Here is a 14,877-nt window from a genome sequence, read left to right as displayed (position 1 = left end):
TCTTAACCACTTAAACCCTCTCAATTTAGAAAGTTTTACCTGTATGTTATTGGACCTCTTTTCCGGTCAACACCAAATCGCTACTCAAATTCTTTTCACAAAAAATAACAGATCTACAAGCTCACAACGTGTTGCAAGACAAGCTTGTAGATCTGCTATTTTTGGCAACCCCCCCCTCAAGATTTTGGATGCAGTGGTTAAAAGACTCTGTATCTAAGTGAAACGTATGAGTAATTGTCATCCTTTCTGTAAGACTTCACTGCATGGAGACCGTGACGGTCCTGGAGGGAACTCTGATCAACAGCACAACACCATAAGCAAACAAATGCCTATCAAATCCTACTGTATCCCACTTTTGGACAACAAGCTTGACTGAGTGATCAAAGACTAGAATATTTTTCACTAGGCCGAACTGGGGGTCTCCATCAGCAGCGTAAGACAGAAATACTGTCACACCAGGTCTGTATTGTGTACCATTAACGTTTACCCAATTTGGCACAAAGGTTTCAGTAAAGGGTGGGATATCTTCAAGACCACTTTGTACCTCACCAAAACCATCCATTACAGCCAGCAGGGTGCTGTGACCTGGACCAATTTCAGTTTCCGGTTTGAATACATCACCAGCAAGGAGGGAGTAGCACAGAGTCATCTGATGCCTAAATGCCATTGTCTTGCAAATATTTCTGAAGTTGCAGGTGATGTGGCAGATGCGTTTAAAAAAGGCATGTTTTGCTTCAAAACGCATTGCCCAGAACTGAATCAGGGGTCCCAACTTCAGCATTGCATGTGGATAGTGCACCATGAAGTGATGCTTTGCAATAAAATGCCTATCGGGGTACAGCTCAAGGAACAGAGAGTGGTGCTCTTCAATGATGGCGGATAAATAAACTGTAACTTCTGGTGTCAGAGATGGAGAGAAAATAATTTCCATGCATTCCAGAAGGAGGAGCAAGAGCTCCCAGTATTTATTCTCTTCCGGTATGAGGTCCCCAATCATACATGGAAGATGCCTGAGAAGACACCATGTTTGGGATGCAGACTGACGCATTGCCCTTTCTGGATTTTTAAGTTCTGGCTACCCAATCACAGTTGGCTTGTTCTTGACATCAGAAAAGCCATAATCAAAACTGGTGATTCTGAAGTTGAGCATATCAAGGGTGAGGTGTTTGTCCTCAATCAAGGAGGCGAGAACCAACTTAATTTCAAGTGGACCTACCCCTTCCAACATTCCAACAAGTCATGCATAATATCCAAAACCTTGTTGTGCGTCACATTAAAGTTGGATAAATTATTCAGAATACTGTTTTTACTGACACCAGTATCTGACATGCTATTACAACTAACATCTGCAGCGTAATTTGCCTCATTTCTGATCAGGATTGGATCCTCTTTTGTCTGTGTCTTTGTTATGGACTTGTGTGCCTTGCAGATGCGACAAAAATAATTAGCGACAAAGCACTCAGTAAATCCAAGAATGGCATTTAAGCCTAGATTGTCCCCACAAAACTGGGCAACTGAAAATCTCATTTCACCCTTAAAGTGAGGTGTGCTGAGGGAGATCCCATAGACCATATTCACACGGCGGCCATGTTGCTATTAAGTCAATGAAGTGCCACCCCGTTTCCACGGCAACGGGGTGGCACTTTCAATGTTAAATTCCAATATGGCCGCCGTGTGAATATGGTCTATTGACCTCCAGATCCTTCAGTTCCTCTATGATTGGGCGCAGAACACTATCAATCGTATAGGTTTTGGCATCATCTACTTTGTAAACTGCCACCAGAAAGTGTGATGAAAGTTTTGATAAAAACTCTTGGGGCAAACTCTTGATGACCAAGTAAATGAACCCCAACTTGTGCACTGCAACCTTTGATCCCAGTGGGTTGACTGTTTCACAGTCATCGTTATACAACAGAAGTGGAACAGACACTTCGCTGGAGAAGAGAGGATGCTGCTTACAGTATTCCCCATCATAGAAGTCTGAAAGGACTCCATCTTATCTTTGCTGCCAGGCACAAAGGACTCTCCAGGGAACGCCTCCTCTACAGGGTCAATAAAGTTGCCTGACTTGACAAAATACTGCATCTGTTTGTATTCTGATTCAAACCCTTTGAAGGGACTAGCTGCTGCCTCAAAATCATGGGCCAGTTCCATTACCCCGGAATCATCCCTATGACCACATTTCTCAATCAGATACATGGTCTTCCTCTGGAGTGAACTGACAATGTCAGAAACCAAACTAGATGTTTGTTGCACAACAAAACGTACTGTACTGTATGTCTGTGCTGATTTAGCCTTAAAGGTTGCCAAAAACAGAGCTATTTGCTGGGTTATGGTTTCTGGTTCCAAGTCATCCCAGTAAATATCATGTTCATTTTGGATCTCTACAGCCTCTACAGGATCAGAATTTTCTGCATTCATGGGAACTGAAATGGATGCTCTTGAGGCCCCCCTGGAATGCTGTTCAGTGCCACGATAATGGTCTGACAGAGAATGCTGCACAAGGTGTCTTCTGAAAGACCGCACATAACTAAAAGAACGCCTACAACCATGTTCGTGGCACTGCCAGAATGTTGAAGCATTACACATGCCATGCACTGCCCTCAAATGAACAAACAGACCCTTAGCTTCACCGGGTATGACTTTAAATGTGTCAATCAAGTGCTCAAGCTGCCATGCAGTCAAGGTCTCTGTGACAAACGTGTCCATGGTGACACCCTCACATTAGGCTACTAGAATGAAATCAGATTAAGTACATTAGAATTTCACAAAACTGTGCGATATCTTAACATGTATTCAATTCAATTCAATTCAATTCAATTCAATTCAATTCAATTCAATTCAATTCAATTCAATTCAATTTTATTAAAGTGTCAAATCACAACAAGTTGTCTCAAGACACTTTACATGTAGAGCAGAGACCCGACATCCCACCCTGAGCAAGCAATTTTGCGACAGTGGCAACGAAAAACTCCCTCTTAACTGGAAGAAACGTCAGGCAGACCCTAGGGTGGCGGCCTTCTGCCTCGACCGTGTCGGGGGAAAGAAGAGAGAGAGAGGGAGAGACAGACAGAGGAGAGACAGAAAGAGATACAGTGCAAGTAGTAACAATAACAATAGTAGCAAATATAATAGTGTAAGATAGTATATGATAATATAATATAGTACAGCAATAATGTGTATGCAGTACATAATGGTATAATATAAGAGTGTTAAGATAATATACAGTATAGTGTAGTGGTATAGTGTAGTGTAGTAGAAATCCATGGTCGTTCTCCATGGAGAGGCCCGGTCCGCAGTCACAGTCTTGAGCCGCAGCTGGGGGTCCGTAGTGACAGTCCATGGACCTGCGACGTGGGAAATAAAAGAAACTCCGGGGAGCGGGTCCCCGGTTGTAGAATTAGTGGCAGGCCTTACTAGAGCGTGAATCCGTACAGGGTTAATTACGATTGTACGATTGTAACCTTAGCTACCAATTTTTGGGGGCATTCTCATATGTTAGAGCTGCAATGCATAACTTGTTTTAATGAATAAAATGTCATTTTAACCAGGCTGTACAGTAGCTGTTAGTAGGGCTGTCACGATTATGAATGTCTGGAGACGATTAATTGTCATACAAATAATTATGATTAACGAATATGTTGTCTATTTTTTTTTATCTCTCTTTCTTATATGCCACTATCATAGCATAAGCTTTAATAATACACAACATTTCATCCTCCATGACACAAACTAGTTATCCTAGCACATCCGAAACGAGACTAGGTAAAGAAAGCAACTCTCGTTCATACTGCTGGCAGTGTTGCCAAATCGGTTTATTATAAGCGACTTTGGGCTTGTTTTTCTGTAAAGTAGCCTGTAAATATTGGGGGTCCTTTACATGAACATCTTATAGAATCACTGCTCTAAAACAACATTAGACAATAAAGTTGTTTCAAGTGGACCTACCCCTTCCAACATTCCAACAAGTCATGCATAATATCCAAAACCTTGTTGTGCGTCACATTAAAGTTGGATAAATTATTCAGAATACTGTTTTTACTGACACCAGTATCTGACATGCTATTACAACTAACATCTGCAGCGTAATTTGCCTCATTTCTGATCAGGATTGGATCCTCTTTTGTCTGTGTCTTTGTTATGGACTTGTGTGCCTTGCAGATGCGACAAAAATAATTAGCGACAAAGCACTCAGTAAATCCAAGAATGGCATTTAAGCCTAGATTGTCCCCACAAAACTGGGCAACTGAAAATCTCATTTCACCCTTAAAGTGAGGTGTGCTGAGGGAGATCCCATAGACCATATTCACACGGCGGCCATGTTGCTATTAAGTCAATGAAGTGCCACCCCGTTTCCACGGCAACGGGGTGGCACTTTCAATGTTAAATTCCAATATGGCCGCCGTGTGAATATGGTCTATTGACCTCCAGATCCTTCAGTTCCTCTATGATTGGGCGCAGAACACTATCAATCGTATAGGTTTTGGCATCATCTACTTTGTAAACTGCCACCAGAAAGTGTGATGAAAGTTTTGATAAAAACTCTTGGGGCAAACTCTTGATGACCAAGTAAATGAACCCCAACTTGTGCACTGCAACCTTTGATCCCAGTGGGTTGACTGTTTCACAGTCATCGTTATACAACAGAAGTGGAACAGACACTTCGCTGGAGAAGAGAGGATGCTGCTTACAGTATTCCCCATCATAGAAGTCTGAAAGGACTCCATCTTATCTTTGCTGCCAGGCACAAAGGACTCTCCAGGGAACGCCTCCTCTACAGGGTCAATAAAGTTGCCTGACTTGACAAAATACTGCATCTGTTTGTATTCTGATTCAAACCCTTTGAAGGGACTAGCTGCTGCCTCAAAATCATGGGCCAGTTCCATTACCCCGGAATCATCCCTATGACCACATTTCTCAATCAGATACATGGTCTTCCTCTGGAGTGAACTGACAATGTCAGAAACCAAACTAGATGTTTGTTGCACAACAAAACGTACTGTACTGTATGTCTGTGCTGATTTAGCCTTAAAGGTTGCCAAAAACAGAGCTATTTGCTGGGTTATGGTTTCTGGTTCCAAGTCATCCCAGTAAATATCATGTTCATTTTGGACCTCTACAGCCTCTACAGGATCAGAATTTTCTGCATTCATGGGAACTGAAATGGATGCTCTTGAGGCCCCCCTGGAATGCTGTTCAGTGCCACGATAATGGTCTGACAGAGAATGCTGCACAAGGTGTCTTCTGAAAGACCGCACATAACTAAAAGAACGCCTACAACCATGTTCGTGGCACTGCCAGAATGTTGAAGCATTACACATGCCATGCACTGCCCTCAAATGAACAAACAGACCCTTAGCTTCACCGGGTATGACTTTAAATGTGTCAATCAAGTGCTCAAGCTGCCATGCAGTCAAGGTCTCTGTGACAAACGTGTCCATGGTGACACCCTCACATTAGGCTACTAGAATGAAATCAGATTAAGTACATTAGAATTTCACAAAACTGTGCGATATCTTAACATGTATTCAATTCAATTCAATTCAATTCAATTCAATTCAATTCAATTCAATTCAATTCAATTCAATTCAATTCAATTCAATTCAATTCAATTTTATTAAAGTGTCAAATCACAACAAGTTGTCTCAAGACACTTTACATGTAGAGCAGAGACCCGACATCCCACCCTGAGCAAGCAATTTTGCGACAGTGGCAACGAAAAACTCCCTCTTAACTGGAAGAAACGTCAGGCAGACCCTAGGGTGGCGGCCTTCTGCCTCGACCGTGTCGGGGGAAAGAAGAGAGAGAGAGGGAGAGACAGACAGAGAGACAGAAAGAGATACAGTGCAAGTAGTAACAATAACAATAGTAGCAAATATAATAGTGTAAGATAGTATATGATAATATAATATAGTACAGCAATAATGTGTATGCAGTACATAATGGTATAATATAAGAGTGTTAAGATAATATACAGTATAGTGTAGTGGTATAGTGTAGTGTAGTAGAAATCCATGGTCGTTCTCCATGGAGAGGCCCGGTCCGCAGTCACAGTCTTGAGCCGCAGCTGGGGGTCCGTAGTGACAGTCCATGGACCTGCGACGTGGGAAATAAAAGAAACTCCGGGGAGCGGGTCCCCGGTTGTAGAATTAGTGGCAGGCCTTACTAGAGCGTGAATCCGTACAGGGTTAATTACGATTGTACGATTGTAACCTTAGCTACCAATTTTTGGGGGCATTCTCATATGTTAGAGCTGCAATGCATAACTTGTTTTAATGAATAAAATGTCATTTTAACCAGGCTGTACAGTAGCTGTTAGTAGGGCTGTCACGATTATGAATGTCTGGAGACGATTAATTGTCATACAAATAATTATGATTAACGAATATGTTGTCTATTTTTTTTTATCTCTCTTTCTTATATGCCACTATCATAGCATAAGCTTTAATAATACACAACATTTCATCCTCCATGACACAAACTAGTTATCCTAGCACATCCGAAACGAGACTAGGTAAAGAAAGCAACTCTCGTTCATACTGCTGGCAGTGTTGCCAAATCGGTTTATTATAAGCGACTTTGGGCTTGTTTTTCTGTAAAGTAGCCTGTAAATATTGGGGGTCCTTTACATGAACATCTTATAGAATCACTGCTCTAAAACAACATTAGACAATAAAGTTTGACTGAGCTGGCCTAGTTGCTTATTTTTTTGCTGGTTCAGAGCGGTGTTTTCTACATACATACGGAAATGTATTGTTTTCTTAATAGAGGTTTTGATTATTTTAAATCACGCTAAAATCACGCTGGATTGTTGTTTTTAACCGATATCACGCAAGCTTTGTGCATTTGGCACGCACGCAGATGTCCAATACGCACGCACACACACAAGTGTGTATAATATTAGAGCCTTCTGACTTTAATTATGGATTATTAATTGTTATTTTTAATCAGATTATTCACAATCAGCTTTTTGTGAACCAGTTGCCTCAGTAACCATCATACATTTGGATTTACCATAATAAAATGTTAACCATTTACAGATAAAATCAGCATATACTGGGCATATTTCGGATCCCCCCCTTGGTTCTTTTTTTCCCGCAAAAAGAACCAGCTCTCTACCCAGCTCAAGGCACCCCGATCCTGGGCACGGGGCTGGGTGGACGGAACCCCCCTCCGCAGGGACCTGGTGGTACTTTGTACCTTTTTTTTTTCTCCAAAAAGAACCAGAGGACCCACATCTCTACCCAGCCCAAGCCACACTGATCCTGGGTACGGGGCTGGGTGGAGGGGACCCCCCCTGGTTCTTTTTTTTCTTCAAAAAGAACCAGCTCTCTACCCAGCCCAAGGCACTGCCCCAAAATGCTCAGGTGTTAGTAATTTTTTATTAAACTCTCAATTAAACAACCTGGTCTCTCTTAAAGCTACAGTAACAGCACTGCTAACCTAAAGCACATCAACAAAATGAATTTTAACAAATTATTATTAACTTATTTAACTTTCTAACTTATTTTTTAACAATCATATTCTTCAATACCAAAATACAAAATCACAAAATAAAGCAGTTTTTAATAAAATAAATAAATAAACACATTGGCCTATTCAAACGTGGCTCCCATGTGTTGGAAAAATCTGTTATATTAAATTACATTTTATTCACAAATAAATTATTGTTTGTTTATTTGGCAAATTGGGACCACTGTACTTATTCTTTTCGTTTTAGGTTTTCTACATAAATGTAATTGCAAAGTTGCAATGTTACACCGCTCTGTTTACACATTTCTTCATTCAATTTTAATTGCATAATTATACATTTTTTTTTTTTTTGTCCAAGTCTCCTTCTTCTTTGTTTGGAGAAGAAGAAGAACTCAACGGTACTGCCCCCAGTGGTTAAAACCCAATTATGCAGGACCTCTTCTTCTGGAACGTGACGTCACCACCTCGGCCGTGTTGAGCTCGTCTCGTGAAACAGGTCTGCAGCCAGACGCTTCTCTTTAAATAGTGGGGGGACAGTGATGACGTCATAGTGGGCGTGGCCAAGTGGTGATGTCATGACTCTCACATTCCGTTTTGGTGTAGCTCCAAATAGCGCACACATAGAGACACACGGCCGGAAGCGGAAGGCCTACAAATCCACGCCCACTTTTGACACTCGGGGTCCGTTAGAACGATGAACTGCAGCTCTCAATGCAATCTCTATGAGAGGCATTGTAAAATACCGTCATTTCACTGGTTAACTACTGAGGCTGTAGCGATTTTTTTTGTGTTCTAATAATCTGTCCCATTTGTTTAATTTGTCCTTTTTAATGTCCCATATCTTTCATCTCGATATACTACCCACAATATACTATAATATACTCCATCAGTATGTCAAAACCGCTAGCATCGGAGATCCAGAGTTTAAGTGGTCGCATGGTATATACGTCACGGACGCATCCCTTGAGGTTTTCAATACCCAGAAAACTGGCGAAAGTGGACGTTTTCAATAGGTTTTGGTCATTATCTCTGGAACAGAAGGTCCAATCTGCTCAGTTCAAAGCTTGTTAGCATTATGGGTAACTCGTTAAAGTGGCAAATTAAATGTGAAACACATCAACTATTAAGAAAACAAGAAGATATGTTGACAAAGACACTCCATACATTTGGAAACATATTTTTATTTAAATCAATATCGTCTTCAGTTAATGCAGGATAATTTTAAAAGTAGGCTAACTTTCATATCCTCTCATAGGGAATGCATTGGCAGCTGCAGTTCATCGTTCTAACGGACCTCGAGTAGCGGCGCTGTCTCAAAAGTGGGCGTGAAATTTGTAGTCCCCGTGTGTCTCTATGTAACCAAATGGACTATGGACACCTCAGACTTTAACTAAAATAAGCACTTTGATGTGTTGTTAGATGTGTTGTGTTGTTAGATGACAACTTTTTATCAGTTAAATTATTAGGGTATAGTTACCATATGTTAGCAATGAAGTTTGTGTGTTTCCCAAACTTTTTACGACATGCATTAATAATAACAAGTAAGACGCGCGAACGCTGGAGGCGAACGCAGATTGACTGTGGCTGCCATATTTCAACCACACTGTAGTAGTGCACTCTGCCGCACTCTGTCGGCTGTATACAGGCAGTGCAGTTGCTGGCATTTCAGCACGGAGTTTCGAGTCACATGGGGGAGCGAGCCAATGAGTGAGAGCGTGAACACAGACGGAAAGACCATAAATATGGGACAGACGGACACACACACAACGCAAGCACGATGATATAGTAAGCTCCACTTGGTCGGAGGCGCGGCTTCGCCGCGCCTCCTTCCGCGTTCGCAATTAAAAAAATAACTGTCCACAGCTGGACAAACTGCAATAATATTATAGCCCAATAATAAAATACCTATACCATATAGAAGAATTGAGGTAATTTTACTTTTTTTGTTGGTCCTGGAGTATATCCAATTTTCAATACTTTTACTTCTACTCCACTACATATAGACAATTATTGTAGGCTACTTTTACTCCACTACAATTATTTGATAACTTTAGTTACTATAGTTACTTTGTAGATTTTGATTATTATTACAAAATCACTTATACAGTATATATACTTTGGCAATTTGAAAATAGCAGATTTGCGACGCGTTGTGAGCTTGTAGATTTATACATTTTACACATTTGAAAACTTGTGAAATTGGACATACTGCATAATGAGTAGCCTACTTTTACTTTTGGTACTTTAAATATGTTAAGGATTTATTTATATGTTGGTGAGGATCAATCACAGAGTATTAGTTAACTGACTTATTAACTGTATGCTGATGATTTATAACTATGTCTTATAAAAGCAATGCTGTCGAAAGCCCATATTATAACCTGCCATGAACGCATGTCCAACAATAAAACACATGTACTAACATTAAATCAACATAAGTGTTCGGTGTTGTTTGTGGTGATTATTTACTCCACGGAGAGGTTCTGTTCACTCGCAAGCTGCGGCGACGTCACAGACAATGTTGTCTGTGGTAGTTTACAGGTTGCAAATACGGATACGGAAACGGCCTTTGTGCGTGCCTATTGTGTGTGTTCAAATTACCGGATACAGTACACAGGCTCTACACATGATTGGATCACTGAGCAGTATATAGAACCCCCCCCCCCCCCTCACAACCATCCGAACCACACACTGTTGACATGAGGAGCATAAGCAGAGATAAATTAATTTCCACCAACATTCTAAACATTTTTTAAGTTGGCCCACACTGACTAGGATAGTTAGTTTAGTTATGACTTATAGTTATGTTTAATTTAATTTCAAACAAATTCATTTGTTGAATTTGGTATTGATATTGGAGTTAAGATTAACTGTGGTATATACACAATTATATTCTATCTATCTATATTCTATATACAGACAGACAGACAGACAGACAGACAGACAGACAGACAGACAGACAGACAGACAGAGTGTGTAAATGTATACATATTTATATAATACACCGTATATCTAAATGTGTGCTGGGATCTTTTGGCTATGAAAGGTGGGCCCTGGAAGAAAAAAGGGTTGGGAAACACTGCTCTAGGCACCCAGATCGGACAGTAAATTTCTAATGTATTAGCCACAAGCTATTGTACTACATTTGTTTGAAAACCTGGTAACACTTTAGAATAACTATTTGTTATAAGTAGTTAATAGATCATTCATAAACTGTTAGTTAATGAGTTATTAATGACTTGTTAAGCATTTGTTCACTGAACACGCCCGATCTCGGAAGCTAAGCAGGGTCGGGCCTGGTTAGTACTTGAATGGGAGACCGCCTGGGAATACCAGGTGCTGTAAGCTTTTTCATTTGGCAGACTGACTGAATGAGCAATCGTCATATTTATGAATGCAGCACTAACTGACAAAATGTCACTGCTGAAAAATGTTACATCTAACCTTTAGCAGCCCAGCCTAAGTAGAATAAAGGAATAAACACACTCCACAGCAGGGCCACTGTCATCTATATAAGGCCTACCGGCCGGGTTCGCGTCAGACAAAAGTGCCTGACTCAGATAGGATAGTTAGAACGTTATTGGTCCTGTGGAGGACAACAGACACCAAATAATCATTGATCCTGCCACTGGGAAATTACCTCACCAAACATCATCGCCTGCGGGGGTCGGAGGACATCAATTGCCACAGCATCATTGCCACGTGCCAAGAGGTCTGGACCAGACCTGGCCAATCAAAAGGAGGGAGCAACAAGAAAGAAGAGTTTTTGTGCAAACGGTACATCAGCCGTGTAGCACGATACAATACAAGAAAGTGGATTCTCGTGAATCGAATGGAATGATTCGCATTTCATGACATTTCATTACAAGGACATAATTGTCACGTCATGACACACTCTACTATGCATTATCAACGTCACACAGGATAACCATGGACAAACACATTTCAACTGTGCTCAGTTGAGCTATGTAAAGGAAATTTCAAGAAAGACATTTGCAATGCAAAGCAATGCCAGTCGCATATAAAGGAAATTTCAAGAAAAACGTTTGCCATGCGATGCAATGCCAGTCACATGTTCTGTGAGGAATGGACCGTAATCAGGACAAGGCCTGATTGGACACTAAACAACTTGTTGTAATTGTTTGTAATTTTGTTGTAATTTTTTGTTGAATGAATCAGTAATCAAGAGAATTGTGTGTGTGTGTGTGTGTGTGATTAACCTGTACAGTGCAATTGCTGTATTAATTAATTAATTTAATTATTATTATTATTATTTATTTTTTTTAGGGTTAGGGTTGCCTGGTGTCAACTGGTTCTTCACGCGTGCGACTCAACAGAAACCTTCACTCACCACCACCCTTATAGATGGAGACTCTTAGGGACCATATGTTGGTCAACCAAGATCACAACAATGGTACAACTATATGATCGACACACTAGCTACCGGCGTTCCCCTTGACCTTTGAACTTTCATTTTTTTTACATTTAATTCAACAGAGATTGGACATTACGCTTAAACAGCTAAAATGTAACGAGAACAACCCATTTTTATTATAAAAAAAAACAAAACAATTATACATTATTAACATCAAGGTTTAGAGACATTTGTTTATTTATTAACAAATAGAAAACAGATTGAACCCCTTACAGCACAACAATTTACAAAGTGAAATTAATCGCTCGTCCTAATTCACCTCACTTTGAGACACTTCAAACCGCACGTATGTCAACCAGTCAAGCCCTATTTCATACTTTGTCCCACAATGGTATCGCACGGAAATAGCCGATCAACAAGCTATCACGATGCGTCACAGGACGGCAATAGTTTGTCAATCACTTTTTTTTTTTTTTACTTCTCTACACCAAAAGGTACAGTGGAAGACCATATAGCACCCAGCTCTTTTGACTTTTTCAGATCAGCAGGACAGTAAGACATACAAAGCGTTTATTTCGAAAATAACCATGATCTAGATACATACCAGGGTGGTGTCAGAAGTGGGATGCTAAGGGTTCAGCGGGCACAACCCGCACCATCTTCATTGGCTGTATTGTGGGGGGTTTTCTACCTCAGACAAAGTACACCACCTACACCCTCCCCAGTAGACAGTAAAATGATTTGTGTTCATTGTTAATCTATCTCTAAAAAGTGCAAATGGAAACAAATCACCGAAAAGTGCAAATGGAAACAAATCACCTGTTACTCCTGAGAGAGTGCAAATGGAACCAAATCCACCCGTAACTCTGTAGAAATGGAACCAACGCAACCTTAATTCCGGAGAGAGTGCAAATGGAACCAAATGCACCCGTAACTTCAGAGAGAGTGTAAATTGAACCAAATGGCCAGTCTATGTATGGGTCAATTAGTTTCATTTGTACAGTGTACCTGAAAGGTCATGAACTCTGGATGGATAGCAAGCATTCCAGGAAGAAGGAACTCAAAATATGTACACAGCACACTATAAAATCCAGACGGTTTAATTATGAGAATGTACGGTAAATATGGACCTTTATGGGTGCATTTTTTTTACATTCTCAACCCCCCTGGATTAGACTGGAAAAAAACATTATTTATTTTCTATTTTAACTCTTTGACTGCGGACGACGCGATAACGCGTCAAGTGCTACTTTGTCCAGTTGGCCGTCGACGCGCTCGACGCGCTGGACGCGCGTTCATTGTTTAATCTCTGATCGCGCTATGCTGCTTAATATTCAATGTTATTCTCGAGTTCCACTTACTTCACGGACATCTGCATCCGGTTTCATGACCTGGATTCCGTTTCCGGTTTTTGATTCTTTTCCCCAGTCATTTTCGTCCAAAATAGGTAAATAAACGGTCTTTCACACGGTATGACGGACAAACGGACAGTTTCTCTTCTATAATCTATGGTCTGGGTGACGATCAGTCATCGCCGTCGTGTATCACGACGGCATTTTGGCGATCAAAACAATCTGGGACGACGTCACTTCCGTTTTCATGTTTTTCTTTGTCTAATCTATCAAGAAGGCTGAGAGAGACCCAACGACCTGATCAAGCAGTCATGTGCTGCACTCTAGTGGCGGATTTGTGCTGGGTCTTTACATTATGTCCCCTTAAATTATTTTCATGAGAAAAATTCAAAATATAAAAATAAAAAAACACGAAAATTGCTGGCACTGGGGGAGTACTTTATGAAAATACTCTGGCAGTCAAAGAGTTAATAAGGTATTCACCCTCAAAAGCCACAGGATTTATAGTCAGAGCTGCAATCTGTAACTTGTCATTCCTACCCAGGATTTGAACCAGCTGAATCAGGAAACAGAACCCCAATAAGATAATTTATCAGCTTAACTTTTAAAGCATTCCAGTTCCATTCTTGTCTGCAATTTGTTTGTTACATCACTTCCAATTTCACTTGCTTATCCTGTATCCTGTATGAGTTCTCTGTCCATCGTCCTATCACAATACACAGAACAGAAAAATATAAATTATAAATTATAAATTACATTTTAAAACACTTAGGGATACACTGGGGTAATTTCAACGTCTACTCTGGCTTTTGGGTTTCACCCCAGACAGTTTTTAACTTGACTCAATATGTAGATATTGTACATATATATTGTACATTTATAACACACATGTCTGTTTCTAGTGACTAATGTTTTCCTTCTAATGCTTGAGGAGGCAGTATGTCTTTTGAATTACTTTACTTGTTAATGTATTAGTTCATTCATTTATTTTCTGTTTTCTTTAAAGACGGGGTGCCGTGATTTTCTAGGAGGAAGATTTTTTTCAAAAAAGTGTACAGAAATGGTTAAAATTGTGTTTTTATGTGGACACGCCTCTAGTTCATTAAGTATACCTGGTTCTAACCTTAGCACCTCCTCCACCACCTTAGCACCACCCACCTGTCCTAGTCTCTCCTCCTCCTCATGCCCACACCTGTTGTGTTATGATAATGAGGGGGAGGGTATATTTTTACTATGTCACTCTATGTTTCTCTATTGGCACGTTTGACCCTCAAGGTTTCAGCCTCCAGGTAGTCAAAATAGTCAGAGAAGACATAAAACACCATAAAAACACCACCAGGGGGCTTAATGAAGTTCTATCAACCTCATAGACACATGAAAAACAGAAAAAGTGCAAAACCATGGCACCACCTCTTTAAGGAAAAAGAAAATTCCCCCCTCATGCATTAAAAGGACAATATCAGTCACCAGAACCAAAGATGGTTTAAACATCTAAATATTGAATTAGGTGCACAGAAAAGCCTGAGTAGGTGTCAAAATGTGTTTTAAAGTGAAATACCTCTTAGTTCCAAATGGCAGCTTTAACAAAACTATATATTGCATCTTTTTGCCGATACAATTAACCCTTCTCCTCTCCCTAAACCGTACCAACCATGTAAATGAGAACACATACAGTAA

General features: G+C 40.4%; 1 protein-coding gene across 1 annotated transcript in view; it reads right to left on the bottom strand.

Annotated features, from left to right (window-relative positions):
- The window catches only part of LOC308087022 (uncharacterized protein), a gene marked incomplete at both ends in the record, with an annotated part of 21,757 nt that extends 16,871 nt beyond the window's left edge, over positions 1 to 4,886 (bottom strand). The window contains 2 exons of the mRNA XM_080430664.1: positions 1,960 to 2,208; positions 4,692 to 4,886. Coding sequence (XP_080286790.1) covers positions 1,960 to 2,208; positions 4,692 to 4,886 — 444 coding nt within the window. The remainder of the gene's footprint in view (positions 1 to 1,959; positions 2,209 to 4,691) is intronic.
- Between the last annotated feature and the right edge of the window lie 9,991 nt (positions 4,887 to 14,877).

This window comes from Gymnoscopelus braueri (genome assembly GCF_963280865.1).
Source record: "Gymnoscopelus braueri genome assembly, chromosome: 6".
NCBI classification, from domain to species: domain Eukaryota; kingdom Metazoa; phylum Chordata; class Actinopteri; order Myctophiformes; family Myctophidae; genus Gymnoscopelus; species Gymnoscopelus braueri.
This window is presented reverse-complemented; position numbering and strand designations above follow the sequence as displayed.